Raw genomic sequence first — 26,276 nt, forward strand, 5'->3', positions numbered from 1 at the left:
AAGAACAAGCCACATTAGCAACACATGAGGAGAGGGACAGTTGATTGTCCATAGTTAGCGGCTGTGGCTGAAGGGGAGAGCAGAGAGTCATGAAGAGTTATTCTGAGATCTTGACCGTGATTTAGAAAGAAAGGAGAGAAGTGATACTGGTCTGTATTTGTTGATGTCTGATGGATCCAGAGCAGGTTTCTTTAAGATGGGAATGACCCTCACTCTTGATGTCACCCAAATGAGGATGAGGTTCCCCTTTTAGTCTGGTTTCTCTCAAGGTGTTTCTTCCTCATAACATCTAAGGGAGTTTTTCCTTCACCACAGTCTCCATGGTGCTCATCAGGGATAAACACACCATTCACCTTCACTGTTAAATTCTGTAAAGCTGCTTTGAGACAATGTCTGTTGTGAAAAATGCAATAGAAATAAACTTCACTTGCTTGACTAAAGGTAGTTGGCACATAGCCAAATGTTAAGGACCCGTCCATGATTGTGGAGGTGAAGGGCAGGAGATCTTATGAGATGGTCTGAAGCATAGTTGAAGGGATTGGATCTAGAGGGCAGGTTGTGGGATTGCAAAATTGGATGACTTGAAGTATCTCTTCTTCTGTTAAGGTTGAGAAGCTTGACAACAAAAGAGTAGTGGATTCCTGGCTGTGTTTGTAGTCATTGTTGGGGAGGAAGTGAAGGTCTGCTTCAATTAATCTTCTCATCATAGAAGGAGGCAGGGAGGATGAAGCAGGTGTGGCGGGGGGTTGAGGAGCTTACGAGGATCTTCTGCAGAGGCATTGAGCTTTTCCTTGTAGAAGGCAGTTTTAGCAGAAGTCACCTCCAAAGGAAATTTGATCGAGTGCGCGGTAAGATGCGAGGTCTACATCGAGTTGTGATTTTTTTCCACTTCCTCTCTGCAGATCTGAGTTCTCACAGATTGCTGTGCAAAACTTCTGACAGCCACGGTGTGGGACAAGAAGTCTTCTTGGGTTTTGTAGTCAAGGGGCAGAGGAGGTCCATGGTTAAAGACAGGAGTGGAAGGAGTCAGTAGCAAAGTCCAAGGGTAGAGAGGAAAAGGAGTCAGGGTCAGGAAGAGATGAAAGAGTACAGGAAGCTACAGAGGAGGGAGAGATGGAGTGAAGGTTAGGACAGATAAGAGAGACATGTCAATTGTTTTTCAGTAGAATAGGAAGAGAGATTGAAAAGGAAACCAGGTGATGATCAGAAATTTGTAGTGGAGTGGCAGTCTGTAGCTGGGGTAGGGCGGGTGAAAACCAGGTCCAGGACATTTCCTCACTTGTGTGTTTGATTACACACACACACACACACACACACACACACACACACACACACACACAGAGCTCTCTCCTGATCCTACTTCAGGTGAGATTAGATAATTCTCTTTTCTCACCTTTGTTTGTTCTCCTGAATATAAAACTGACCACTAGGAATTCTAACTTTTTTTGTATTCTTCCTGAACATATTGAGTGCAGGATCCTGAAACCTGCACGACCGGTCTTACGGGGCCGAGTCGAACAAAACGCCCATAACGACTCCAACAAAAGCTCAGACAAAACACTCCTGAACCTTGATTGAGTTTTTGAATGATTCAGGGCTCAGACCAACGATTTCAGGTGCAGGGATTCCGAAATATTCAAATGAAGTGGGGAAAAAAAATAAACAGGAGCTCGGTCATGTGACGGAGCAGAAACAAAGCCTGCTATAAACTCAGATTTACTCTGTGACTCAGAAACCAAATATCACACACTCACTCTGTGTAGGTGTGAGGAATTCTATCACATATACATGTGTGTATGGCACACTCGGAATGAAATCGGTAGAAATGTGGGAGTGTTTGTGGGAGAGTGTGTGTGTGTTTGTGGTGGGAGAGTGTGTGTGTGTGTGTGTGTGTGTGTGTGTGTGTGTGTGTGTGTGTGTGTGTGTGTGTGTGTGTGTGTGTGTTTGATTAATCAGTGCAGTAATAAAATAAAGTAGAATAAAACAAAGCAGGTGTGGGTAGGTGAAACAGCGCCCTTTGCAGGCCAATTTTATGGTTTGGTTCAGGCCCAGGAAACACTCATCATAATTAGAGAGTTAAATAATGAAGAGCTCGACGTTCCGATCTGCTCCGTGATGATCCTGATCCACCGCACCTACTCCCAGATCCCAGAACATGAACTCCAGCAGCATGATTCGTTTGTTGAACACAATTCAGCACACGTTCTCACAGGATTGTCATGAAATGGTAATGAGTCTTTAATCTCTCTCTCACACACACACACACACACACACACACTCTCAATCTCTTCGTTCTCTTTCTGACTCTTACACACACACACAAACACCTTCACACACGCTTTCTCTCTCACACTTGCACACGTTTTTAATCTTTTAAAAACACTTGCACTGTGTGAGGGGAATGTGGGGGATGTGAGTGACTGTGTGGAGTTGTGAGTGGCAGTGTGTGGGGATGTGGGGGACTGTGGGAGTTGTGAGGTGCAGTGTGTGGGGATGTGGGGATTGTGTGGAGTTGTGAGTGGCTGTGTGGGGATGTGGGGGCTGTGTGGAGTTGTGAGTGGCTGTGTGGGGATGTGGGGAGCTGTGTGGAGTTGTGAGTGGCAATGTGGGGGACTGTGTTGAGTTGTGAGGGGCAGTGTGTGGGGATGTGGGGACTGTGTGGAGTTGTGAGTGGCTGTGTGGGGATGTGGGGACTGTGTGAAGTTGTGAGGGGCAGTGTGTGGGGATGTGGGGACTGTGTGAGTTGTGAGGGGCAGTGTGTGGGGATGTGGGGACTGTGGAGTTGTGAGGGGCAGTGTGTGGGGATGTGGGGACTGTGTGGAGTTGTGAGGGGCAGTGTGTGGGGATGTGGGGACTGTGTGGAGTTGTGAGGGGCAGTGTGTGTGGGGATGTGGGGGACTGTGTGGAGTTGTGAGGGGCAGTGTGTGTGGGGATGTGGGGACTGTGGGGACTGTGGGGACTGTGTGAGTTGTGAGGGGCAGTGTGTGGGGATGTGGGGGACTGTGGTGATGTGGGGACTGTGTGTAGTTGTGAGGGGCAGTGTGGGGATGTGGGGATGTGGGGACTGTGGGGACTGTGTGAGTTGTGAGGGGCAGTGTGGGGATGTGGGGGACTGTGTGTAGTTGTGAGGGGCAGTGTGTGGGGATGTGGGGGACTGTGTGTAGTTGTGAGGGGCAGTGTGTGGGGATCTGTGGGGATGTGGGGGACTGTGTGTATTTGTGAGGGGCAGTGTGTGGGGATGTGGACGACTGTGGTGATGTGGGGACTGTGTAGTTGTGAGGGGCAGTGTGTGTGGGGATGTGGGGACTGTGGTGATGTGGGGGACTGTGTGGAGTTGTGAGTGGCAATGTGGGGGACTGTGTGGGGATGTGGGGGCAGTGTGTGGGGATGTGGGGGACTGTGGAGTTGTGAGGGGCAGTGTGGGGATGTGGGGACTGTGTGGAGTTGTGAGGGGCAGTGTGTGGGGATGTGGGGACTGTGGGGATGTGGGGGACTGTGTGGAGTTGTGAGGCAGTGTGGGGATGTGGGGACTGTGGGGATGTGGGGACTGTGTAGTTGTGAGGGGCAGTGTGTGGGGATGTGGGGGACTGTGTGTAGTTGTGAGGGGCAGTGTGTGGGGATGTGGGGGACTGTGTGTAGTTGTGAGGGGCAGTGTGTGGGGATCTGTGGGGATGTGGGGGACTGTGTGTAGTTGTGAGGGGCAGTGTGTGGGGATGTGGACGACTGTGGTGATGTGGGGACTGTGTAGTTGTGAGGGGCAGTGTGTGGGGATGTGGGGACTGTGGTGATGTGGGGGACTGTGTGGAGTTGTGAGGGGCAGTGTGTGGGGATGTGGGGGACTGTGGGGATGTGGGGGACTGTGTGGGGATGTGGGGATGTGAGGGGCAGTGTGTGGGGATGTGGGGACTGTGGGGACTGTGTGGGTTGTGAGGGGCAGTGTGTGGGGATGTGAGGGGCAGTGTGGGGATGTGGGGACTGTGTGGAGTTGTGAGGGGCAGTGTGTGGGGATGTGGGGACTGTGTGGAGTTGTGAGGGGCAGTGTGGGGATGTGGGGACTGTGTGGGTTGTGAGGGGCAGTGTGTGGGGATGTGGGGACTGTGTGGAGTTGTGAGGGGCAGTGTGTGGGGATGGGGGACTGTGTGGGGATGTGGGGGACTGTGTGGAGTTGTGAGGGGCAGTGTGTGGGGATGTGGGGACTGTGTGGATGTGAGGGGCAGTGTGTGGGGATGTGGGGACTGTGTGGAGTTGTGAGGGGCAGTGTGGGGATGTGGGGGACTGTGTGGGGATGTGGGGGCAGTGTGGGGATGTGGGGACTGTGTGGAGTTGTGAGGGGCAGTGTATGGGGATGTGGGGGACTGTGTGGGGATGTGGGGGCAGTGTGTGGGGCTGTAGGGCCATAAATCCCTCTACCAGTCCACACAAAGGTGTGAAGTTTAGTTTCCATTCCAGGTTACTAAATTCCAGCGATCCTCACACCTTCCAGCAGTAGCATGTCTAGAAATTCACCGTTTTTTATTAAGAGCAACATTTTACACAAAAGTAACTCATTGTTCCTCAGTAGATGTGAGCAGAACTGCTGTGCTCCAACCTTTTCTAGAATCTTGGAGATAAAGAGGAGGTTTGATATTGGACTATAATCTAGTTTTTGAGGGACTTTATTGGAATGACAGATTTGACAGAATGACAGATAAATGCCGATGGGTGAATAATGAATGTGGAGGTGGATCTGAAGGAGTTTTCAGGGTCAGAGCTCTGTAACAGTTTGAAGGACAGCGCTGACGTTTTTGGACAGAGGAGTCTTCACGTTTTCTTGACAAGCTGGATTTGTTATTTTTGTTCTTTTTTGTCCTGCCAGTGATTAGTTTCCTGTAGCAGCATGCCCAGCAACATGCTCATGAAGATGAAGATGATGATGATGATAGTAAGTCTGGGTGAGTGTGGTCTCTACTGGTCTGTTCACTGCACTGAACTCAGATCAGATCAGCACTGCAGAAAGCCTTTAGACCATTAAGGTTCATGAACTTCTACATTATTTGCATTTAGAAAGGAGTAGACTCACCTGTAGTGGGCGTGGCCAGACTGGGCGTAACTGTTTACCTGCGCCGGCAAAAAAAAAAAAAAAAAAAAAAACATGGCGGAGGTCTCGCGACAGAAGTAAATTAGAGAGGTGCGCGCGAGGGGCGGTGGAGAAGTGGCCGCGCGGGTGGGGCTTCGAGCTCGTGCATGTAGAGGAGAACGATTTAGAAACGCAGAAAGTGAACAACTCTATGGCCGTGGACCATCCACCCGCGAGTGGAAGATCATCCCCACGGCGCAGCGCGATTGTTCCTTAGAGCGCGCGCAGGAACCGGAGGGGAACCGGAGGGGAACCGAGCAGGTGGAAGGAGACATGACTCCAGACAGAGAGAACGAGTTGGGAAGGGAAGGGTCTGTAAAAGGAGAAAAAGATCAGGTTGGTGTGGATTTGATTTCTTTCTAAACTATAAAGTGAAAGTTTTTTTTTTTTTTTTCTTCCACCGCGACTGCGCGCGCGATCGGGAACCGTCCGAACCGACCCACTGCACTGCATCGTTAATAAGGAATGTGTGTCCTGTGGTGTTGTGTAGAGTTGTGTAGAGTTGTGAAAACATGAATGTGTGCAGTGTTTAGTAAAGTACAGTAAATACTAACGTTCCTGGACATTCAGTTACGGTTCTGATGAGAACCTGCGAATTCTGTGGGTTTTACTGATAAAGTGTGTAAGTTTGATGTTTGATGTTCAGTACACACACACCCTGAGTTCTAGAGGGTTAATCCGGTCAATATGAAGTCCAGCAGACGGAGGAGGTTTGTGTGGGGAGTGTTTCAGTTCTACTAAAACTAGAACTAAAAACAGAACTAAAGGGTACTGAACTCCCAGAACTAAAGGGTACTGAACTCACGGAACCAAATGCTGCTGAACAATCAGAATCAAAGATACTGAACTCTAATAACTAAAGATTCAGAGTTCTCAGAACTGAAAGATGCTGAACTTTCAGAACTATTGGTACTAAATGGAACTTTTCTTTGGTGGTAGGTCAAATTATTAAATATTTTAAAGTTGAGTTATGCAGGAAAACTACATTGGATTAAAAACTCCACATGGTGTCGGTGAAATGAACAGATCAAATGTATTGAATGTTTTTATTAATGTTCATTTTATTATATTTACACCGTTTACATATAAAAATAAATTCTCCTCAATTTCACAGTAAATTTACTGACTTTAACTGAATGGGTGTACAGATGTTCAGGTGTATGAATGTTTAGATGTACAGATGTTCAGCTGTACAGATGTTAAGCTGTATAGGTTTACAGATGTTCATGTGTATAGGTGTATAGATGTTCAGGTGTATAGGTGTACAGATGTTTAGCTGTACAAATGTTTAGCTGTATAGGTGTTCAGGTGTACAGATGTTAAGGTGTTTAGGTGTACAGATGTTCAGGTGTATAGGTGTACAGATGTTCAGGTGTATATGTGTACAGGTGTTCAGGTACATAGGTGTACAGATGTTTGTGTACAGATGTTTAGGTGTATAGGTGTACAGATGTTTAGGTGTACAGATGTTCAGGTGTATAGGTGTACAGATGTTCAGGTGTATAGGTGTACAGATGTTTAGGTGTATAGGTGTACAGATGTTTAGGTGTATAGGTGTACAGATGTTTAGGTGTATTGGTGTACAGATGTTTAGGTGTATAGGTGTATAGGTGTACAGGTGTACAGATGTATAGGTGTACAGATGTTTAGGTGTATAGGTGTACAGATGTTTAGGTGTATAGATGTATAGGTGTACAGATGTTTAGGTGTTTAGGTGTACAGATGTTTAGGTGTATAGGTGTACAGATGTTTAGGTGTATAGGTGTACAGATGTTTAGGTGTTTAGGTGTACAGATGTTTAGGTGTACAGATGTTTAGGTGTACAGGTGTACAGGTGTACAGGTGTTTAGGTGTATAGGTGTACAGATGTTTAGGTGTATAGGTGTATAGGTGTATAGGTGTTTAGGTGTACAGGTGTATAGGTGTATAGGTGTACAGATGTTTAGGTGTATAGGTGTACAGGTGTTTAGGTGTACAGGTGTATAGGTGTACAGGTGTTTAGGTGTACAGGTGTACAGGTGTTTAGGTGTATAGGTGAATAGGTGTTTGGGGAAAGGTGTTTGATTAAGGAAAAGTAAACAGGTCACATCCTGGGACAGAAATGGCGTCTGAGAGCAGGGACTGGTGTTTACTGATGTTGCAGACTAATAATTAGGTGTTAAATATTAAATACTCTCCAGCTTTTATTTTATTATCTGAGTTTAATAAATAAAACACAGTAACATCAGCTTTGTGCACGTTTCCTTCTTCAGCACAATAGTGTGAGATGTGTAAGTTTCCCCCCGGGGCTACGAGGATCCTGCACTAATCACACCCTTATTTTACCACCGTCAACATTTACACACTTTCAGATCTGAAGATGATGAAGATGTTTCTCTGTGTCCTGAAAGAGTTCTCATTGAAAGTGTTTCTGCTCTGGAACTCCACTTTTATTATAATTTTAATGTGTGAGTGTGTGTGTGTGTGTGTGTGTGTGTGTGTGTGTGTGTGTGTGTGGGGAAGAGAGTGTGCGAGAGTTCACTTGACATACACAGAGTATATACTAACACACACACACACACACACACACACACACACCTATACATTACACACACACACTGATCTCGTATACACACAGTATATATTAACACACACTCACACTGAGGTGTTTATAACCCCTCATATAGATATATATAGATATGCTATATGTCCTAAAGTATGTACACCCCCTGTCTATTTCACCCATAAGCTCTCACACGTCTCACTGCAGATGTTTACTGTTCTAATGAGTTTCACTGTTTCTGGGAACCTTTTCCACCAGACTTCAAGGTGTGGCTGAGTGAATTAGTGTTTATTCAGCTACAAAAGCATTCATGAGATCATGTGTTTGTGTAAGGAGTCTCCAGTTCCAGTTCATCCCAGCTGTTACTGGGGCTGTGGAGTGACGTCTGTAGCCTCGGGGAGTACAGTGATTGGGTTTAAATCCGTAACAGGAAATAAAACATCTCTGGATATTTGTGGTGCCTGAGGGTGAATATTACACCGACACAATCATTCAGCTACAAGCTGCACAAAAACCAAACACAATAACAAACACCTCACAACACACAACTTCCTCTGTAGTATGGACGCCTTCAGGAGATCAAACACAACACCATCACTCCAGCCTGGGACTTCACCTGGGTGATGGGAAGTGTGTGTGTGTGTGTGTGTGTGTGTGGTACAGGGGTTAGGACGTTTGGTATGACAGGAAGTGAAATCCAGTATTCTGTTAATCATCTGAGTTTATTAGAATAATAATCCTGATAATAACTCATTCTTCTGCTACACAATGTGGTGTGTTTACAGTAGGGTTTAGTTGCTAAGCAGCACTGCAGGTAAAGTTCGTGTGTTTCACGGCCAGTGGAACATGAACAATGGCTTCAGCTTGGATATTTGAGGAGATTGTTTTGGTTCTCTCTCAGAGTGTGTATGAGATTGAGAACCAACAGAGAGAGAGAGAATTTTAAACGGCTGTTGGGGAAAGCACAAGTAAAAACAAGCAGGAACTGATGCCTGAATTACACACACACACACACACACACACACACACACACACACACACAGCATTCTCCACTATCTGTGCTGAAGCCATGGTTGATGTTCCTCAGTTGCCTCAGTTCTCTCTGCAGAACACCCAGCCATCCTGCCTGCATTCATCTGCTTCTCTCTCTTTCCTGACTGTGTGACGAGGTGGAGCTTCTGCTCTCATCCTGATGTACCACAACACATCTGTTTTTTTTTTTTATATCAGTTTATAGTTACTTCTCAACAATTTAGCTTCAAATAATCATTAATGTGGATTCACTGGTCGCACACTGATGTTGATTATTTTCCTGGTGTTCTGTTTCTCTGATGTACACAAACGATGACTTTTTTAAAAACAGAAAACAAAAAACATTTACATTTGATTAATTCACCAAGTACCATCACGTTTCTAAGACTAGTGCAGCACAGATCCGGGGGCAACACACACAACCGCATGTTCTGGATCATCATGCACGAATGTTTTGAACATTTTTGAGGGTTGAGCTCATTCATGATGTTCTTCCACTCTTGAAGCACATGTGCCACTCAAAACACCTCGACAGACTCGTTGCAGCATCGCCTGCATGTCAAATGTCCATCACATCAAACATCTCTTTTGCACGTGGAATTTCACGTTTGTTCTAACACGCTAGTTACACATGTGATCAGACCAGCACCAGTCCCACGGCTCCTGACGTACACAAGACGAGGTCTTTCAGCACACTGACTTATGAGGGTTGGTGCTCCCTGTGACTGTGCGTGAAGCTGTACGTTTTCACACCACTGTATTTCCCTTTTTAACTCCAACAGTTCATTCAGAAATAAAACTCACACGCTGTTTCATCACAGTATTTAGACACAGTGAATGAGTGTATCTTCCTCTGTCGTGAAGACGTGTAAAAACGTGATTTATCAGTGGAGTGTGTGCCGTCTACGTCCCTCTGAACCAGCTGTTGCTATGGAAACGATAACACATCAGAACGAGTTCAAGTTTATAAATAAACCACGATTTACTTCAATCAGAGCTGCTGTGACTCATAACCTCTCTCTCTCTCTCCCTCCACTCATCCCTCCCTTCTCTCTCTCTCTCTCTCTCTCTCTCTCTCTCTCCTCCACTCATCCCTCTCTCTCTCTCTCTCTCTCTCTCTCTCTCTCCTCCACTCATCCCTCCCTCTCTCTCTCTCTCTCTCTCTCTCTCTCTCTCTCTCTCTCTCTCTCTCTCTCTCTCTCTCTCTCTCTCTCTCTCTCTCTCCTCCACTCATCCCTCCCTCTCTCTCTCTCTCTCTCTCTCTCTCTCTCTCTCTCTCTCTCTCTCTCTCCTCCACTCATCCCTCCCTTCTCTCTCTCTCTCTCTCTCTCCACTCATCCCTCCCTCTCTCTCTCTCTCTCTCTCTCTCTCTCTCTCTCTCTCTCTCTCTCTCTCTCCACTCATCCCTCCCTTCTCTCTCTCTCTCTCTCTCTCTCTCTCTCTCTCTCTCTCTCTCCTCCACTCATCCCTCTCTCTCTCTCTCTCTCTCTCCACTCTCTCTCTCTCTCTCTCTCTCTCTCTCTCTCTCTCTCTCTCTCTCTCTCTCTCTCTCTCTCTCTCTCTCTCTCTCTCCTCCACTCATCCCTCCCTTCTCTCTCTCTCTCTCTCTCTCTCTCTCTCTCTCTCCTCCACTCATCCCTCCCTTCTCTCTCTCTCTCTCTCTCTCCACTCATCCCTCCTCTCTCTCTCTCTCTCTCTCTCTCTCTCTCTCTCTCTCTCCACTCATCCCTCCCTTCTCTCTCTCTCTCTCTCTCTCTCTCTCTCTCCACTCATCCCTCCCTCTCTCTCTCCACTCATCCCTCTCTCTCTCTCCTCTCTCTCTCTCCCTCTCTCTCTCTCTCCTCTCTCTCTCTCTCTCTCTGGTTTTCAGGGTTGGATTCCGAAGGTAATAAAGAAGAGAGTGTGTACGTCGTTGTGGAGGATCCTCTCAGGTACGACGTGCTGCTGCTTGTCTGCTTCTCGCCGCCGTCAGCATTAAACTGTGACTGTGAGGAATGTAACTAAAACATGATCTTACCTGTAGATCCCAGGAGAGAAAACACACACACACACACACACACACACTACACACACACACACACACACACACACATATACACACACACACACTACACACACACACACTCACTACACACACACACATTACACACTACACTACACTACACACACTCTACACTATACACACTCACACTACACTACACACACACTACACTACATTACACACGCACTACACACACTTTCTACACTATACACACTACACACATTACACTACACTACATTACACACACTACACACACTACACTATACACACACTCTACATTATACACACGCACACACACACACACTCTACATTATACACACGCACACTACACACGCACACTACACACGCACACTACATCGCACTACACACACTTTCTACACTATACACACTACACACTACACACACACACACTCTACACACACACACGCACACACACACACACACACGCATACTACACATACACTACACACACACACACTACATTACACCACGCACTACACACACTCTCTACACAACACACACACACACACACACACACACACACATACACCACACACTACATACACTACATTACACTACGCCCTACACACACTTTCTACACTATACACACACTACACTACACTACACACTACACTATACACACACACACACTATACACACACACACACACACACACACACACACACACACACACACACACAATGCTGCCAAACTTGTTTTATGCCAAATTCCAGTCCCTTTGAAATTACTTTTTCAGGAGAAGCCTTTGTTTTGTGTGTGTGTGTGTGTGTGTGTGTGTGTGTGTGTGTGTGTCTGTCTCGAGTGTGTGTATGCAGTGTGTGTTTGTGTGTGTTTGAAGTCCTGTTCTTCGCGACGAACTGAATAAACTTAATTTAAAGATTGAGATTAAATGTGTGGAACACATGATACTGAGAGAGAGATTCATGACTGCATAAGGATGATTGAGGATGAAGATGATTGATGATGATGACTGGATAAGGATGATTGAGGATAAAGATGATTGATGAAATGTACAATAGACATTCGGTGGAACCCAGATGAGGATGAGGTTCCCTCTTGAGTCAAACTTACACTTATAAAGAACATCTTCATTTTTATCTCCACATTATCTGTGTAAAGCTGCTCTGAGACGATGTTCATTATTAAAATAACAATACAAATAAACATGTAATGAATTGAAATAAATTGAAGATGTAGATGATTAAATAAGCATGAGTGGTAAGTGATGAAGATGATTAGTGTAGATAATTGGATGAAGATGGCTGATGTACAGTGGGGGAGAGGCTTTCAGAGGCGTGTCGTGTCTGTGAAAAATGTTTCCACGCTGGAGCTCAAACCTCAGACAGCCGTCTGTAAAGAAAAAGGAACAAGTTATAATCTGTTCTTCTTTTTATTTCTCTCTCTCCTTTTTGAATTCTTATTCAGAGATTTGGATGAGTGAACACAAAGCAGAAGCATTTAATTCTGTTCATTCAGGTCATAGGTGACTGTGGGAATAAACACTCCCTCACACCTTATCTTCATCTACACCAGATATTGCTGTGATAAATGATCACAAAGTGCTGACTCACTTCATTATAGTCTCACCATGATCTCCATGGACGTGTCGTCATGGACCATCAGGCTGTTTATATGGAGAATTTCCAGGGAGTGGTGTTTGGGTGATAAGAACTTTATCCAGAAGTAGAGCATCAGGATGGATGAGGCGGAGAGCAGCCAGGAGCACTGAGAGGGAAAGATGATACGGTGTGCCGGTTGCCATGTTGTGGTTGAGGATGGTGGATGTTGTGAGACAAGTGTACAGTGACATGTTTGTGTGAAGGTGTTAATTAGAGGTGTAATGCAGTGACACGGAGTGTAACGTTACCCATCTGGGTTTCACTCTAAATAATTCACTTCCATCATCAAAAGCTGCTGAGAAGCTGGACTCGGACTCGATCAGCCGTATTCCAGTATAACTCCTGCCTGATGCTGTCAGAAAAGAACAGTTCAGTGATCAGACACTGAGCAAGACATCTGAATGATGTAAACATTTTGAAGATGGCCGTCAGTGACGATCCCAGTTGTAGTGGTTCCCTGATGACGAAGTGAAGCAGAGAGGCCCAGGGTGGTTCATGGATTCTATCCCGTTAATTAAACATAAATAAATGTATAAACATAAACGTTTAACGTGTATGAATGTAGTGGGGAGGATGTCAAAAAATAAATCCAGTCTTTGAAAAAAAAAAATTTTTATAAACTCAAAAGTCAAGTTTATTTATCATATGTAGCAACGTTAGTCATCAGTGTTACACACCCAGGTGAGTCTCAGTGTCTCAGGCCCAGATAAATGTGGAGGTTTGTGTTATGACAGACGTCCAGAGTAAAACGTGCCAAATCTAATATACAGATCCCGAATCAGAATTTCATAGCAGATCAGTCGAGGCCGGGTTACCAACAACCACCACAGGTATCATTAACAACAGGGTACTGGTCGAAATTGTGCTACTGTTGTCTGAAGGAGGAGAAGGAGAGGAGGAAGACGTCTACAGAGACGGCAGGGAAAGGAGAAGTGGAGGAGAGTGGAGGAGAAGTGGAGGTTCTGGTTGGTAGTTTAAATGTTGGTACTATGACGGGTAAAGGGAGAGAGGGAGCTGATATGATGGAGAGGAGAAAGGTAGAGATGTTGTGTGTTCAGGAGACCAAGTGGAAAGGGAGTAAGAGCAGGAACATTGGAGGTGTTTAAACTGTTCTATCATGGTGTGGATGGGAAGAGAAATGGTGTAGGGGGATTCTGAAGGAAGAGTACAGTAAGAGTGTAGTGGAGGTGAAGAGTTTCTGATAGGGTGATGATCGTGAAGCTGGAAGATGAAGGGGTGATGATAAATGCCATCAGTGTTTATGCGCCACAAGTGCTGGAGTGAATTAGATGAAGTGGTAGAAGGTGAACGTAGGAATGAAAGATTGGTGATTGGGGCAGACTTTAATGGGCATGTAGGTGAAGGGAACAGAGGTGATGAGGAGGTGATGGTAGGTATGGTTTTAAGGAGAGGAATGTGGAAGGGCAGATGGTGGTAGATTTTGCTAAAAGGATGGAAATGGCAGTGGTGAACACGTATTTTAAGAAGAAGGAGGATCATAGGGTGACGTATAAGAGTGGGGGAAGGTGCACACAGGTGGACTATGTTCTATGTAGGAGATGTAACCTGAAGGAGATTGGAGACTGTAAGGTGTTGGCGGGGGACAGTGTAGCTAGACAGCATCGGCTGGTGGTCTGTAGGATGGTTTTGGAGGCGAAGAAGAAGAGGAGGAGAGTGAGTACTGAAAGAAGAATAAGATGGTGGAAGCTGAAGGAGGAAGACTGTAGTGTGAGGTTCAGGGAAGAGGTCAGACAGGAGCTCAGTGGTGGTGAAGAGGTGCTGGATGATTGTGGAACTACTGCAGAAGTGATCAGGGAGGCAGCTAGAAAGATTCTTGGTGTGACATCTGGATATAGAAAGAAAGACAAAGAGACATGGTGCTGAGCCCATTTCGCTTTGCACTGGTGATGGACAGGTTGATGGATGACGTCAGACAGGAGTCTCCCTGGACTATGATGTTTGTAGATGATATTGTGATTTGTGGTGAGAGTAGTGAGCAGGTGGAGAAGAGCCTGGAGAGGTGGAGGTACACGCTGGAGAGAAGAGGAATGAAAGTCAGTAGGAGTAAGACAGAGTACATGTGTGTGAATGAGAGGAGGGCAGTGGAGGGTGCGGTTGCAGGGAGAAGAGGTGGAGAAGGTGGAGGAGTTCAGGTACCTGGGGTCAACAGTGCAGAGTGATGGAGAGTGTGTTAGAGAAGTGAAGAAAAGAGTGCAGGCAGGGTGGAGTGGGTGGAGAAGAGTGATAGCAGGAGTGATTTGTGATAGAAGAGTATCTGTGAGTGAAAGGAAAGTTTATAGGACTGTGGTGAGACCTGAGATGTTGTATGGATTAGAGACAGTGGCTTTGAGTAAAAGACAGGAGGTGGAGCTGGAGGTAGCAGAGCTGAAGATGTTGAGATGTTCGTTGGGAGTGACGACGATGGATAGGATTAGAAATGAGTTTATTAGAGGGACAGCGCATGTAGGACGTTTTGGAGACAAGGTGAGGAGGTGAGATTGAGATGGTTTGGACATGTGCAAAAGAGGGACATGGGGTATATCAGTAGGAGAATGCTGAGGATGGAGCCACCAGGAAGGAGGAAAAGAGGAAGACCAAGGAGGAGGTTTATGGATGTGGTGAGAGAAGACATGCAGGTAGATGGTGTGAAAGAGGCAGATGTAGAGGACAGGAGGGTGTGGAGACGGATGATCCGCTGTGGTGAAAGAAGAAGAAGATGTAACGATGTCAGTGACAGTTTTTACAATTAAATGCTTAAACGAGGCTACAGGCGAACAACACCAAATATTAATCATTATTAATCAGTACTGAGAAAAGAAAATAAGTGGGGAAAATTAATTATGAGGCATAAGAAAGTAATAATTATCTACATCTGTGTGCAGAAGGTGTGTGTATATGTGTGTGTATGTGTGTACACACATACATACTATATATATATATATATATATATATATATATATATATATATATACACACATATATACTGGTTTGACTTAAAGTTCTTTGTATATAAAGTTTTTTATCTAATACACAGAGAGAATTAGATTACACTATTAACTTTGTTCCTGAGTTCCCTCTGTGTCTCGTCCCAGACCTGGGTGTTGTGGTCCAATGTCCAGTGTGTGTGTGTGTGTGTGTGTGTGTGTGTGTGTGTGTGTGTGTGTGTGTGGTATGAGTTGAGTTAAGAGAAGACCTACCCACCCTGCCCCACACCCAGCTGCATGCTCCACCCTTCTCAAGCGCCAATCAACAAGAAAAGCTCATGCACTTGCACAACTTTCCCGTTCAGCCCCACAGGGTCCTAATGCCCTTACCTCACTGTCTAACATTGTTTTCTCAGCAGGGTTTTGTGTCTGTGTGTAACATTTCTCTGCTCTGCCTCCACTTCCTGCAGTAATGGAGATCAGTGTCAGTGTGGAGGTGCTCAGAGTTCTCATGGTTCTGCAGCTACAGGTGATTATTTCAGTGCTGCCATCGTAACTCAATGGGATTCATCCAAACACACGTCTGAGTATCCGACTGACGCTTTTGGGGAACTCAAGTTTGCCGGCATCGCCCGCAGACACAGTCATGTGCGTAACACACACATACACACACACACACAAATACACAAAGAGAAAAAGACTGAGACAGAGGCACACTTCTAGAGACAGACAGACTGAAAGAAACAGATATATAATGACATTGAAACAGACGGAGAGACAGATGTGTAGTGAGACAGATAGAAAGAAAGACAGACGTATAATGAGAGACAGAGAAAGAGAGACGGATATATAAAGAGAGACAGATGTATAATGAGAGACAGAGAGAGAGACAGATGTATAAAGAGAGACAGAAGAGGGTATTCAAATCGCCGGAGTCCACGTGATAAATGTGTAACTGATGCTGAGTTTTGTTTCTTTATGTTTCTTTGTTACTTTTGTGTTTTTCTCAGTTCCTGCGCTTGTCGTGTGACACTCCGTCTCCTCTCGTCTATGCCCTCCTGACTCAGCACTGGGCTCTGCCCTCTCCCAACCTAGTGGTGTCTGTGGTGGGGGGCATCGGCAAGGAGAAGGTCAGGAGCTGGGTACGAGACGTGGTGAGACAAGGGCTGGTCCGAGCTGCACAGAGCACAGGTGACCTTCAACCTCCTATTACTGCTGTGTGCGTGCGAGTGTGTGTATGTTTGTGCGAGTGTGTGTGAGTGCGCCTTTGTGCGAGTGTGTGCGAGTGCGTGTTAATGCAAATGCGCGTTTGTGCGAGTGGAAGTGTGTTTGTGGAAATGAGTGTTTATGCAAGTGCGCGTTTGTGCAACTGGAAGTGTGTTTGTGCGAGTGGGACTGTGTTTGTGCGAGTGGAAGTGTGTTTGTGAGTGCGCGTGTTTGTGCGAGTGGAAGTGTGTTTGTGCGAGTGTGTGTTTATGCGAGTGGGAGTGTGTTTGTGCGAGTGTGTGTGAGTGTGTTTGTGAGTGGAAGTGTGTTTGTGCGAGTGTGTGAGTGTGTGTTTATGCGAGTGTGTTTGTGTGGAAGTGTGTTTATGCGTGTTTGTGTGAGTGGAAGTGTCTGTGCAGTGGAAGTTTGTTTGTGCGTGTTTGTGAGTGTGTGTGTTTGTGCGAGTCTGTGTTTGTGCCAGTGGAAGTGTGTTTGTGTGAGTGGAAGTGTGTTTGTGCGTGTTTGTGCGAGTGGAAGTGGGTTTGTGTGAGTGGAAGTGTGTTGTGTGTGATTATGCAAGTGCGTGTTTGTGTGAGTGGAAGTGTGTTTGTGTGAGTGTGTGTTTGTGTTTGTGCGAGTGGAAGTGTGAGTGTGTGTTTGTGTGAGTGGAAGTGTGTTTGTGCGAGTGGAAGTGTGTTTAGTGGAAGTGTGTGAGTGTGTGTGTTTGTGAGTGCGTGTTTGTGAGTGGAAGTGTGTTTATGCGTGCGTGTTTGTGTGAGTGGAAGTGTCTGTGCGAGTGGAAGTTTGTTTGTGCGTGTTTATGCGAGTGTGTGTTTGTGCAGTCTGTGTTTGTGCCAGTGGAAGTGTGTTTGTGCAGTGCGTGTTTGTGTGAGTGGAAGTGTGTTTGTGCGTGTTTGCGAGTGGAAGTGGGTTTGTGTGAGTGGAAGTGTGTTTGTGTGTGATTATGCAAGTGCGTGTTTGTGTGAGTGGAAGTGTGTTTGTGTGAGTGTGTTTGTGTTTGTGCGAGTGGGAGTGTGTTTGCGAGTGGAAGTGTGTTTGTGTGGAAGTGTGTGTGTTTGTGCAAGTGGAAGTGTGTTTGTGAGTGTGTGTGTGAGTGTGTGTTGTGTGAGTGGAAGTGTGTTTGTGTGAGTGGAAGTGTGTTTGTGCAGTGGAAGTTTGTTTGTGCGTGTTTATGCAAGTGCGTGTTTGTGTGTGAGTGTGTGTTTGTGTGAGTGGAAGTGTGTTTGTGCGAGTGTGTGTGAGTGGAAGTGTGTGTGTTTGTGTGTGAGTGTGTGTTTGTGTGAGTGTGTGTTTGTGTGAAGTGTGTTTGTGCGAGTGGAAGTGTGTGAGTGGAAGTGTGTTTATGCGTGTTTGTGAGTGGAAGTGTGTTTATGCGTGTTTGTGCGAGTGGAAGTGTGTTTGTGAGTGTGTGTTTGTGCGTGTTTATGCAGTGGAAGTGTGTTTGTGCAGTGGAAGTGTGTGTGTGTTTGTGCTAGTGGAAGTGTGTTTGCGAGTGGAAGTGTGTTTGTGCGTGTTTATGCAAGTGCGTGTTTATGCAAGTGCGTGTTTGTGTGAGTTTGTGTGAGTGTGTGTTTGTGCGAGTGGAAGTGTGTTTATGCGAGCGTGTTTGTGAGTGTGTTTGTGGGAGTGTGTTTGTGCGTGGAAGTGTGTTTGTGCGAGTGGAAGTGTGTTTATGCGAGTGCGTGTTGTGTGAGTGGAAGTGTCTGTGCAGTGAAAGTTTGTTTGTGCGTGTTCATGCGAGTGTGTGTTTGTGCGAGTCTGTGTTTGTGCCAGTGGAAGTGTGTTTGTGCGAGTGCGTGTTTGTGTGAGTGGAAGTGTGTTTGTGCGTGTTTGTGCGAGTGGAAGTGGGTTTGTGTGAGTGGAAGTGTGTTTGTGTGTGATTATGCAAGTGCGTGTTTGTGTGAGTGGAAGTGTGTTTGTGTGAGTGTGTTTGTGTTTGTGCGAGTGGAAGTGTGTTTGTGAGTGTGTTTGTGCGAGTGGAGTGTGTTTGTGCGAGTGGAAGTGTGTTTGTGTGCGAGTGGAAGTGTGTTTATGCGAGTGGGAGTGTGTTTGTGCGAGTGGAAGTGTGTTTGCGAGTGGAAGTGTGTTTGTGCGTGTTTATGAGTGCGTGTTTGTGTGTGAGTGGAAGTGTGTTTGTAGTGGAAGTGTGTTTGCGTGTTTATGCGAGTGTGTTTGTGCGAGTCTGTGTTTGTGCCAGTGGAAGTGTGTTTGTGCGAGTGTGTTTGTGAGTGGAAGTGTGTTTGTGCAGTGGAAGTGTGTTGTGTGAGTGGAAGTGTGTTTGTGAGTGTGTGTTTATGCAAGTGTGTTTGTGTGAGTGGAAGTGTGTTTGTGAGTGTGTGTTTGTGCTAGTGGAAGTGTGTTTGTGCGAGTGGAAGTGTGTTTGTGCGTGTTTATGCAAGTGCGTGTTTGTGTGAGTTTGTGTGAGTGTGTGTTTGTGAGTGTGTGTTTATGCAAGTGCGTGTTTATGAGTGCGTGTTTGTGTGAGTGTGTGTTTGTGCGAGTGGAAGTGTGTTTATGCGAGTGTGTTTGTGAGTGTGTTTGTGGGAGTGTGTTTGTGCGAGTGGAAGTGTGTTTGTGCGAGTGGAAGTGTGTTTATGCGAGTGCGTGTTTGTGTGAGTGGAAGTGTCTGTGCGAGTGAAAGTTTGTTTGTGCGTGTTCATGCGAGTGTGTGTTTGTGCGAGTCTGTGTTTGTGCCAGTGGAAGTGTGTTTATGCGATGCGTGTTTGTGTGAGTGGAAGTGTGTGTGTGTGTGTTTGTGTGCGAGTGGAAGTGGGTTTGTGTGAGTGGAAGTGTGTTTGTGTGATTATGCAAGTGCGTGTTTGTGTGAGTGGAAGTGTGTTTGTGTGAGTGTGTTTGTGTGTGTGTGTTTGTGCGAGTGGGAGTGTGTTTGTGCGAGTGGGAGTGTGTTTGTGCGAGTGGAGTGTGTTTGTGCAGTGGAAGTGTGTTTATGCGAGTGGAAGTGTGTGTTTGTGAGTGCGTGTTTGTGCGAGTGGAAGTGTGTTTATGCGAGCGTGTTTGTGTGAGTGGAAGTGTCTGTGCGAGTGGAAGTGTGTTTGTGGAAGTGTGTTTGCGTGTTTATGAGTGTGTGTTTGTGCGAGTCTGTGTTTGTGCCAGTGGAAGTGTGTTTGTGCGAGTGCGTGTTTGTGTGAGTGGAAGTGTGTTTGTGCGTGTTTGTGCAGTGGAAGTGGTTTGTGTGAGTGGAAGTGTGTTTGTGTGTGATTATGCAAGTGCGTGTTTGTGTGAGTGGAAGTGTGTTGTGTGAGTGTGTGTTTGTGCGAGTGGAAGTGTGTGTGTGTGTGTGAGTGTGTGCTTGTGCGAGTGGAAGTGTGTTTATGAGTGCGTGTTTGTGAGTGGAAGTGTGTTTGTGCGAGTGGAAGTGTGTTTGTGTGAGTGTGTGTTTGTGTGAGTGTGTGTTTGTGAGTGGAAGTGTGTTTGTGCGAGTGGAAGTGTGTTTGTCAGCGAGTGGAAGTGTGTTTGTGTGAGTGTGTGTTTGTGCGAGTGGAAGTGTGTTTGTGCAGTGGAAGTGTGTTTGTGCGAGTGGAAGTGTGTTTGTGCGTGTTTATGCAAGTGCGTGTTCGTGTGAGTGTGTTTGTGCGAGTGGAAGTGTGTTTGTGTGAGTGAAAGTGTGTTTGTGGGAGTGTGTTTGTGCGAGTGGAAGTGTGTTTGTGCAAGTGGAAGTGTGTTTGTGTGAGTGGAAGTGTGTTTGTGCGTGTTTGTGCAGTGGAAGTGGGTTTGTGTGAGTGGAAGTGTGTTTGTGTGTGATTATGCAAGTGCGTGTTTGTGTGAGTGGAAGTGTGTTTGTGAGTGTGTGTTGTGTGAGTGTGTTTGTGAGTGGAAGTGTGTTTATGAGTGCATGTTTGTGTGAGTGGAAGTGTGTTTGTGAGTGTGTGTTTGTGTGAGTGTGTGCTTGTGCGAGTGGAAGTGTGTTTGTGCGAGTGGATGTGTGAGTGTGTGCGAGTGGAAGTGTGTTTATGCGAGTGGAAGTGTGTTTGTGAGTGGAAGTGTGTTTGTGCGAGTAGAAGTGTGTTTGTGTGAGTGTGTGTTTGTGCAGTGGAAGTGTGTTTGTGAGTGGAAGTGTGTTTGTGCGTGTTTATGCAAGTGCGTGTTTGTGTGAGTGTGTTTGTGCAGTGGAAGTGTGTTTATGCAAGTGCGTGTTTGTGAGTGTGTTTGCGAGTGGAAGTGTGTTTGTGCAAGTGGAAGTGTGTTTATGCAGTGGAAGTGTGTGTTTGTGAGTGGAAGTGTGTTTGTGAGTGTGTTTGTGCAGTGGAAGTGTGTTTGTGAGTGAAGTGTGTTTATGCGAGTGGAAGTGTGTTTGTGCGAGTGGAAGTGTGTGTGTGTGTGTTTGTGCTAGTGGAAGTGTGTTTGTGGGAGTGGAAGTGTGTGTGTGTGTTTGTGCGAGTGGAAGTGTGTTTGTGCGAGTGGATGTGTGTGAGTGTGTGTTTGTGCTAGTGGAAGTGTGTTTGCGAGTGGAAGTGTGTTTGTGCGTGTTTGTGTGAGTGTGTGTGTTTGTGAGTGTGTGTTTGTGCAGTGGAAGTGTGTTTGTGCGAGTGGATGTGTGTGAGTGTGTGTTGTGCTAGTGGAAGTGTGTTTGTGCGAGTGGAAGTGTGTTTGTGCGTGTTTATGCAAGTGTGTGTTTGTGTGAGTTTGTGTGAGTGTGTGTTTGTGAGTGGAAGTGTGTTTGTGAGTGAAAGTGTGTTTGTGTGAGTGTGTGTTTGTGGGAGTGTGTTTGTGCGAGTGGAAGTGTGTTTGCGAGTGGAAGTGTGTTTGTGCGTGTTTATGCAAGTGTGTGTTTGTGTGAGTGGAAGTGTGTTTGTGTGAGTGTGTTTGTGCGTGTGGAAGTGTGTTTGTGAGTGGAAGTGTGTTTGTGTGAGTGGAAGTGTGTTTGTGTGAGTGTGTGTTTGTGTGAGTGTGTGCTTGTGCAAATGGAAGTGTTTGTGTGAGTGAAAGTGTGTTTGTGCGTGTTTATGCGAGTGCATGTTTGTGTGAGTTTGTGTGAGTGTGTGTGCGAGTGGGAGTGTGTTTGTGCGAGTGGAAGTGTGTTTGTGCGACTGCTTGTTTGTGTGAGTGGAAGTGTTTGTGCGTGTTTGTGCGAGTGGAAGTGTGTTTGTGTGTGAGTGTGTTTGTGCAGTGGGAGTGTGTTTGTGCGAGTGGAAGTGTGTTTATGAGAGTGCATGTTTGTGTGAGTGTGTTTGTGTGAGTGTGTTTGTGTGTGTGTTTGTGAGTGGAAGTGTGTTTGTGCGAGTGGAAGTGTGTTTGTGCGTGTGGATGTGTGAGTGTGTGTGTTTGTGCGTGTTTGTGCGAGTGTGTGATCATGAACCCGCTGTTTTTTGTGTAACTGGGGGGGAATTTTCTACACGCAGTTGTTTTTCTGCTGAATGTTCTGCTTTTGTCATGGAAGCATGAGGAATGTGAGCACTGATGTTAACAGAGCAGCTCGTCCATCTCGTCCATCTCGTCCATCACGTTCGTCCGGTCCACTACGTCTACCTGCTTCCTGCCCCCCTCCCCCCCCCTCCCCACCCCCTCACCACTCTACACTTTAATACACAAACAGGAACATTCTGTAAAGCAGAGAATTCCAGCAGGACACATAAACACTCAGAGACTTCATCTTCATCATCATCATCTCTGAGAATAATGCAGCATTATAGTCATGTGCTCGTTAGCGTTTCCATAGTAACCACTTGTTGACATTACAATCACATCAATAACAGACTGAATATAAAAACCTCCAGATATATAGAAGTTTTCTGGAAGAGTCTCCAGTGTCAGAAGTCAAGCCATAGCTTTAATGTTCTCAACATCTACAAGACAGAGGAGTTTACACACTTTTTATATGGTTTGTATGGTAACATGATGTAAAGTGAGAGAATAATGAGAGAATAGTGAGAGTTTATAGCTGCTATAACGTAAGTGACTAAAGGAGCTGACGCTCGAGGCGGAGCGGCTACAGGATAATAATCTATATTATTATTCAAACCTAAACCAAATATTGTCCAATATTTCAGACTGTTTAATCAGCTGTGTGTGTGTGTGTGTGTGTGTGTGTGTGTGTGTGTGTGTGTGTGTGTGTGTTTCAGGTGCCTGGATCGTGACGAGTGGGCTGAGGGAGGGTGTGGGCCGCTGTGTGGGTGAGGCAGTGAGGGATCACGGAGCCGCAGCTGCGTCTCAATCCAAAGTGGTAGCTCTGGGCGTGGCCCCCTGGGGACTGGTGGACAACCGCCAGCAACTCATCAATTCTGAGGTGCAAAAGTGTTAGAGCACACCTGAGAATCTCTCCGTCGTCTGTCTCGGTTTTCCCACACACACGCATTCTCCACACTATAATGTGTGTGAACTTTTACATCCTTTCATAAAAGCAACAAGTGATTGTGTCATACTGACTCATGACCCATTTACCAAAACTTAACTAATACATCTGTACACACACACACACACACACACACACACACACACACACACACACACACACTCTCTCTCACTCGGTAAACACACACTAACTGAGCCATGTCTCTCTTAGGGCAGCTTCCCAGCCAGGTATTATGTTCAGAACACGGTGCGGGACTCGTGCTACCTGGACAGTAATTATCAGGCTTTCCTCCTGGTGGACGATGGGAGCATCGGGCGGAGAGGTGGAGAGTCCAGCTTCATGACCAGCCTGGAGAAATTCATCTCCCATCAGCGCACCGGGATCTGGGGTGAGAGAAACCCACCACAATACTTCATTTTCCTTCAGTACGTCCCTCAGGTCTTTGCGTGTGTGTGTGTGAAGAGCACAGGGTGCCAGTGGCGAATTTGCCAATCTTGGTGTTCTCTGGGAAATGCCAAACGTCCTGCACACGTTGTTGGACTGTAAGCACAACCCACCTGTGGACGTCGGGCCTTCATACCACCCTCATGGAGTCTGTTTCTGATCGTTTCTCCTCCTGTTCCTCCTTGCACAAAGGCAGAGGTAGCGGTCCTGCTGCTGGGTTGTTGCCCTCCTACGGCCTTCTCCACGTCTCCTGAAGTACTGGCCTGTCTCCTGGTAGCACCTCCATGCTCTGGACACTAAGCTGACAGACACAGCAAACCTTCTTGCCACAGCTCGCATTGATGTGCCACCCTGGATGAGCTGCACTACCTGAGCCACTTGTGTGGGTTGTAGACTCCGTCTCATTCTACCACTATTCTCATTCTATTCCATTTGCACAACAGCATGTGATGATTGTCCATCAGTGTTGCTTCCTAAGTGAGCAGTTTGATTTGACAGAAGTGTGATTGACTTGGAGTTACATTGTGTTGTTAAAGTGTTCCCTTTATATTTTTGAGAAGTGTATTATAGTGCAGTTTAGCCCCCTTGTGTTTGTTTCCATGGCGACGGAATCAGTATATCCTGCTCACAGTGACACAAAGTGAACCGCTAACTTCCTTTCATTCTTTCATTAGAAATGTAAAGTAAATAAGGGTTTTGAATGGATGAAGAGGAAGGGAGGAACCTCCAAAGATCAACACACCCGTCTTCCTCACCCATCCGTATCCTCCTTCTAAACACAAGTGTGACAAATGTGTCTTATGTTTCATTAATAGAGCTTCTGAAAATTCTCATGATTTACATTGACGTCAGACTTTTCCAGTCATTAATGTTCTCAGAGCAGGAGAGACCAGGACCTGCTGGTGCTCAGGGTCAGGCTGATGTACTACCCAGTCATGGAGGCTCCAGTGTAACTGTGTGATGTTGTGCAGTGGAAAATATTGTAGGTGAAGAGAAAATGAAAGCGTTTTTTTCTCGTCTTCAGGTAGTGGGAGCATTGAGATCCCCGTGTTGTGTATGCTGATCTCGGGTGATGCGTCTGCGCTGAAGGTCTGCTCTTCACTCGTATTTCTGTTTTCTACTCAGATGATCTTTACATTATTCACAAACATGTTCCAGAAATTCTCTCTAATCTTCTCCCTTACTGATTTTTAGTCTGTCTGTCTGTCTGTCTTTTGTCCTGATTGGCTGCCTGTCTTTGATGTCTGTCCATTTGTCTTACTGTTTGTCTGTCTGTCTCTGTGTATGTTTGCCTCTCTGTCTATCTGTTTGTTTTGTCTGTCTCTATCCATCTATCTGTTTTTGTCCATCTATAGCTATCTGTTATGTCTGTGTAAAGCTGCTTTGAGACAATGTTCATTGTTAAAAGTGCTATACAAATAAAAATGAATTGAATTGAATTGAATTGAATGTCTGTCTCTATGTATATTTTTCTGTCCATCTGTCAGTCTGTCTGTCTGTCAGTCTGTCTGTCTCTGTATCTGTCTGTCAGTGTGGTTGATTCTCTCAATATATGTCTGTATGTCTCTCTTCCTGTCTTGATTAATCTGTATGAGTCTCCATGCTGTGTCTAAGGAAGATTTGTGTCTGTGCTCAGAGGATGGACGTGTCTCTGAGGGCATCCACACCCTGGTTAGTGTTAAATGGTTCAGGTCCTGCAGCCGACATGATCTCAGAGTTATTGAGTGAGCTGAACCGAGCAGCGTCCCCTGTAGAAGGGGAGGGTGGAGACCGCCCCAACTCGGAAATCCGAGATCAAGTGAGAGAGATCATCAAGAAATATTTCCCCACTGAGAAATTACTGGAGAAGATGGTGGACCAGGTGAGAGAAAAAAACTTCTTTTCTCCTGTGGAACAGATTCTAAACAAATAAATCACAAGAATGTTCATTAACAAAATATCTGTCTGTCTGTCTGTCTGTCTGTCTGTCTGTATCTGTTACTTTCTGTCTGTCTGTCTGTATCTGTTGCACTGACTGTCTTTGTCTGTCTGTGTCTCTGTCTCTCACTGTCTGTATGTCTGTGTCTCTGTCTGTCTGTCTGTGTGTCTGTGTTTGCATGTCTGCAGTCTCTGAGCATCTACCAGAACAGATCTCTGATTACGGTGTTCCATGGAGAACAGGACACGCCTGATGATTTCGACACGGTCATCCTCAAATCGCTAGTGGGAGGTGAGCTCACGTCTGGGTGTCCTTGGGTCATGTGACCACGTGATTTGAGTTGCAAATGTCACTGATCTGTAAACGCTGATTCACTGTAATCAGAAATTATTCAGACTTTATTTTTTACACTTTTTATTATGTTCTGGTTACTAATATTGTTACTGATCTGTGAACGGATCCAAGCGAGTGCTTTCACGTGTCCTGTACTGTGTACAGACGTCCATCTGGTTCCTCTTCCATAAAGCCCAGATCAGTGGAGGTGATGACTGTCTTTCTCCATGTTTCTCCCATCTCTAAACACGATCTCTGGAGCTCCACCTGAGTGACCATCAGGTTCTTGGTCTCAGCTTTAGCCGTTCCTTTTTCCTCCTAATTGAAGCAGTAAGAATCTTCTTAGAGCTGAAACTGAGCAAACATCTTCCACTGAGGTTTTTGGGGACCTTCAGTGCAGCTAAATGTTCTTGTAGCGTTCTCCAGATCATTACGAACCTCATTGCTTGTTTTTTTCTTGTTGGGTGACAGGAGTGTGTCTTTCCAAATCATTCCTACATTATTAAATGAGTCCAGTCATCTAGTATCATCTCTGAGATGATTCAAAGGGGAGGTGGTATCTTAGTCGTAGGGGCGTTGGATTTTGGATCCCATGGTCATGAGTTCAAATCCCAGCTGCACCAGGCTACCATTACTGGGCCCCTGAGCAAGGCCCTTTACTCCAGAGCTGCACAGTTGTATGAATGAGATCGCTCTGGATAAGGGCATCTGCCAAATGGCAGAAATGTAGATGTAATCAAGAGTCCTGG

At 45.9% G+C, this 26,276-nt stretch overlaps 2 protein-coding genes across 2 annotated transcripts in view; one reads left to right on the forward strand and one right to left on the reverse strand.

The window, feature by feature from the left end:
* Nucleotides 1–2,373: 2,373 nt before the first annotated feature.
* On the reverse strand, nt 2,374–4,398 carry LOC124397106 (DNA-directed RNA polymerase II subunit RPB1-like). The gene has a single exon (XM_046866603.1). The coding sequence runs from the start codon at nt 4,396–4,398 to the stop codon at nt 2,374–2,376; it is 2,025 nt and encodes a 674-aa protein (XP_046722559.1).
* Nucleotides 4,399–4,876: 478 nt separating this feature from the next.
* Nucleotides 4,877–26,276, forward strand: part of trpm4a (transient receptor potential cation channel, subfamily M, member 4a) — a 57,202-nt gene continuing 35,802 nt past the window's right edge. Inside the window, exons 1-10 of the mRNA XM_046866604.1 lie at nt 4,877–4,931; nt 5,267–5,452; nt 10,561–10,621; nt 15,766–15,943; nt 16,306–16,486; nt 22,603–22,766; nt 23,043–23,220; nt 24,301–24,365; nt 24,913–25,137; nt 25,383–25,485. Coding sequence (XP_046722560.1) covers nt 4,877–4,931; nt 5,267–5,452; nt 10,561–10,621; nt 15,766–15,943; nt 16,306–16,486; nt 22,603–22,766; nt 23,043–23,220; nt 24,301–24,365; nt 24,913–25,137; nt 25,383–25,485 — 1,396 coding nt within the window. The remainder of the gene's footprint in view (nt 4,932–5,266; nt 5,453–10,560; nt 10,622–15,765; nt 15,944–16,305; nt 16,487–22,602; nt 22,767–23,042; nt 23,221–24,300; nt 24,366–24,912; nt 25,138–25,382; nt 25,486–26,276) is intronic.

Source organism: Silurus meridionalis, chromosome 14 (assembly GCF_014805685.1).
Source record: "Silurus meridionalis isolate SWU-2019-XX chromosome 14, ASM1480568v1, whole genome shotgun sequence".
Classification (NCBI taxonomy): Eukaryota; Metazoa; Chordata; class Actinopteri; order Siluriformes; family Siluridae; genus Silurus; species Silurus meridionalis.

Excerpts from the sequence above, each read along its gene's own strand:
- LOC124397106 (XM_046866603.1), bottom strand. The coding sequence starts at position 4,398 with ATGGCCCTACAGCCCCACACACTGCCCCCACATCCCCACACAGTCCCC.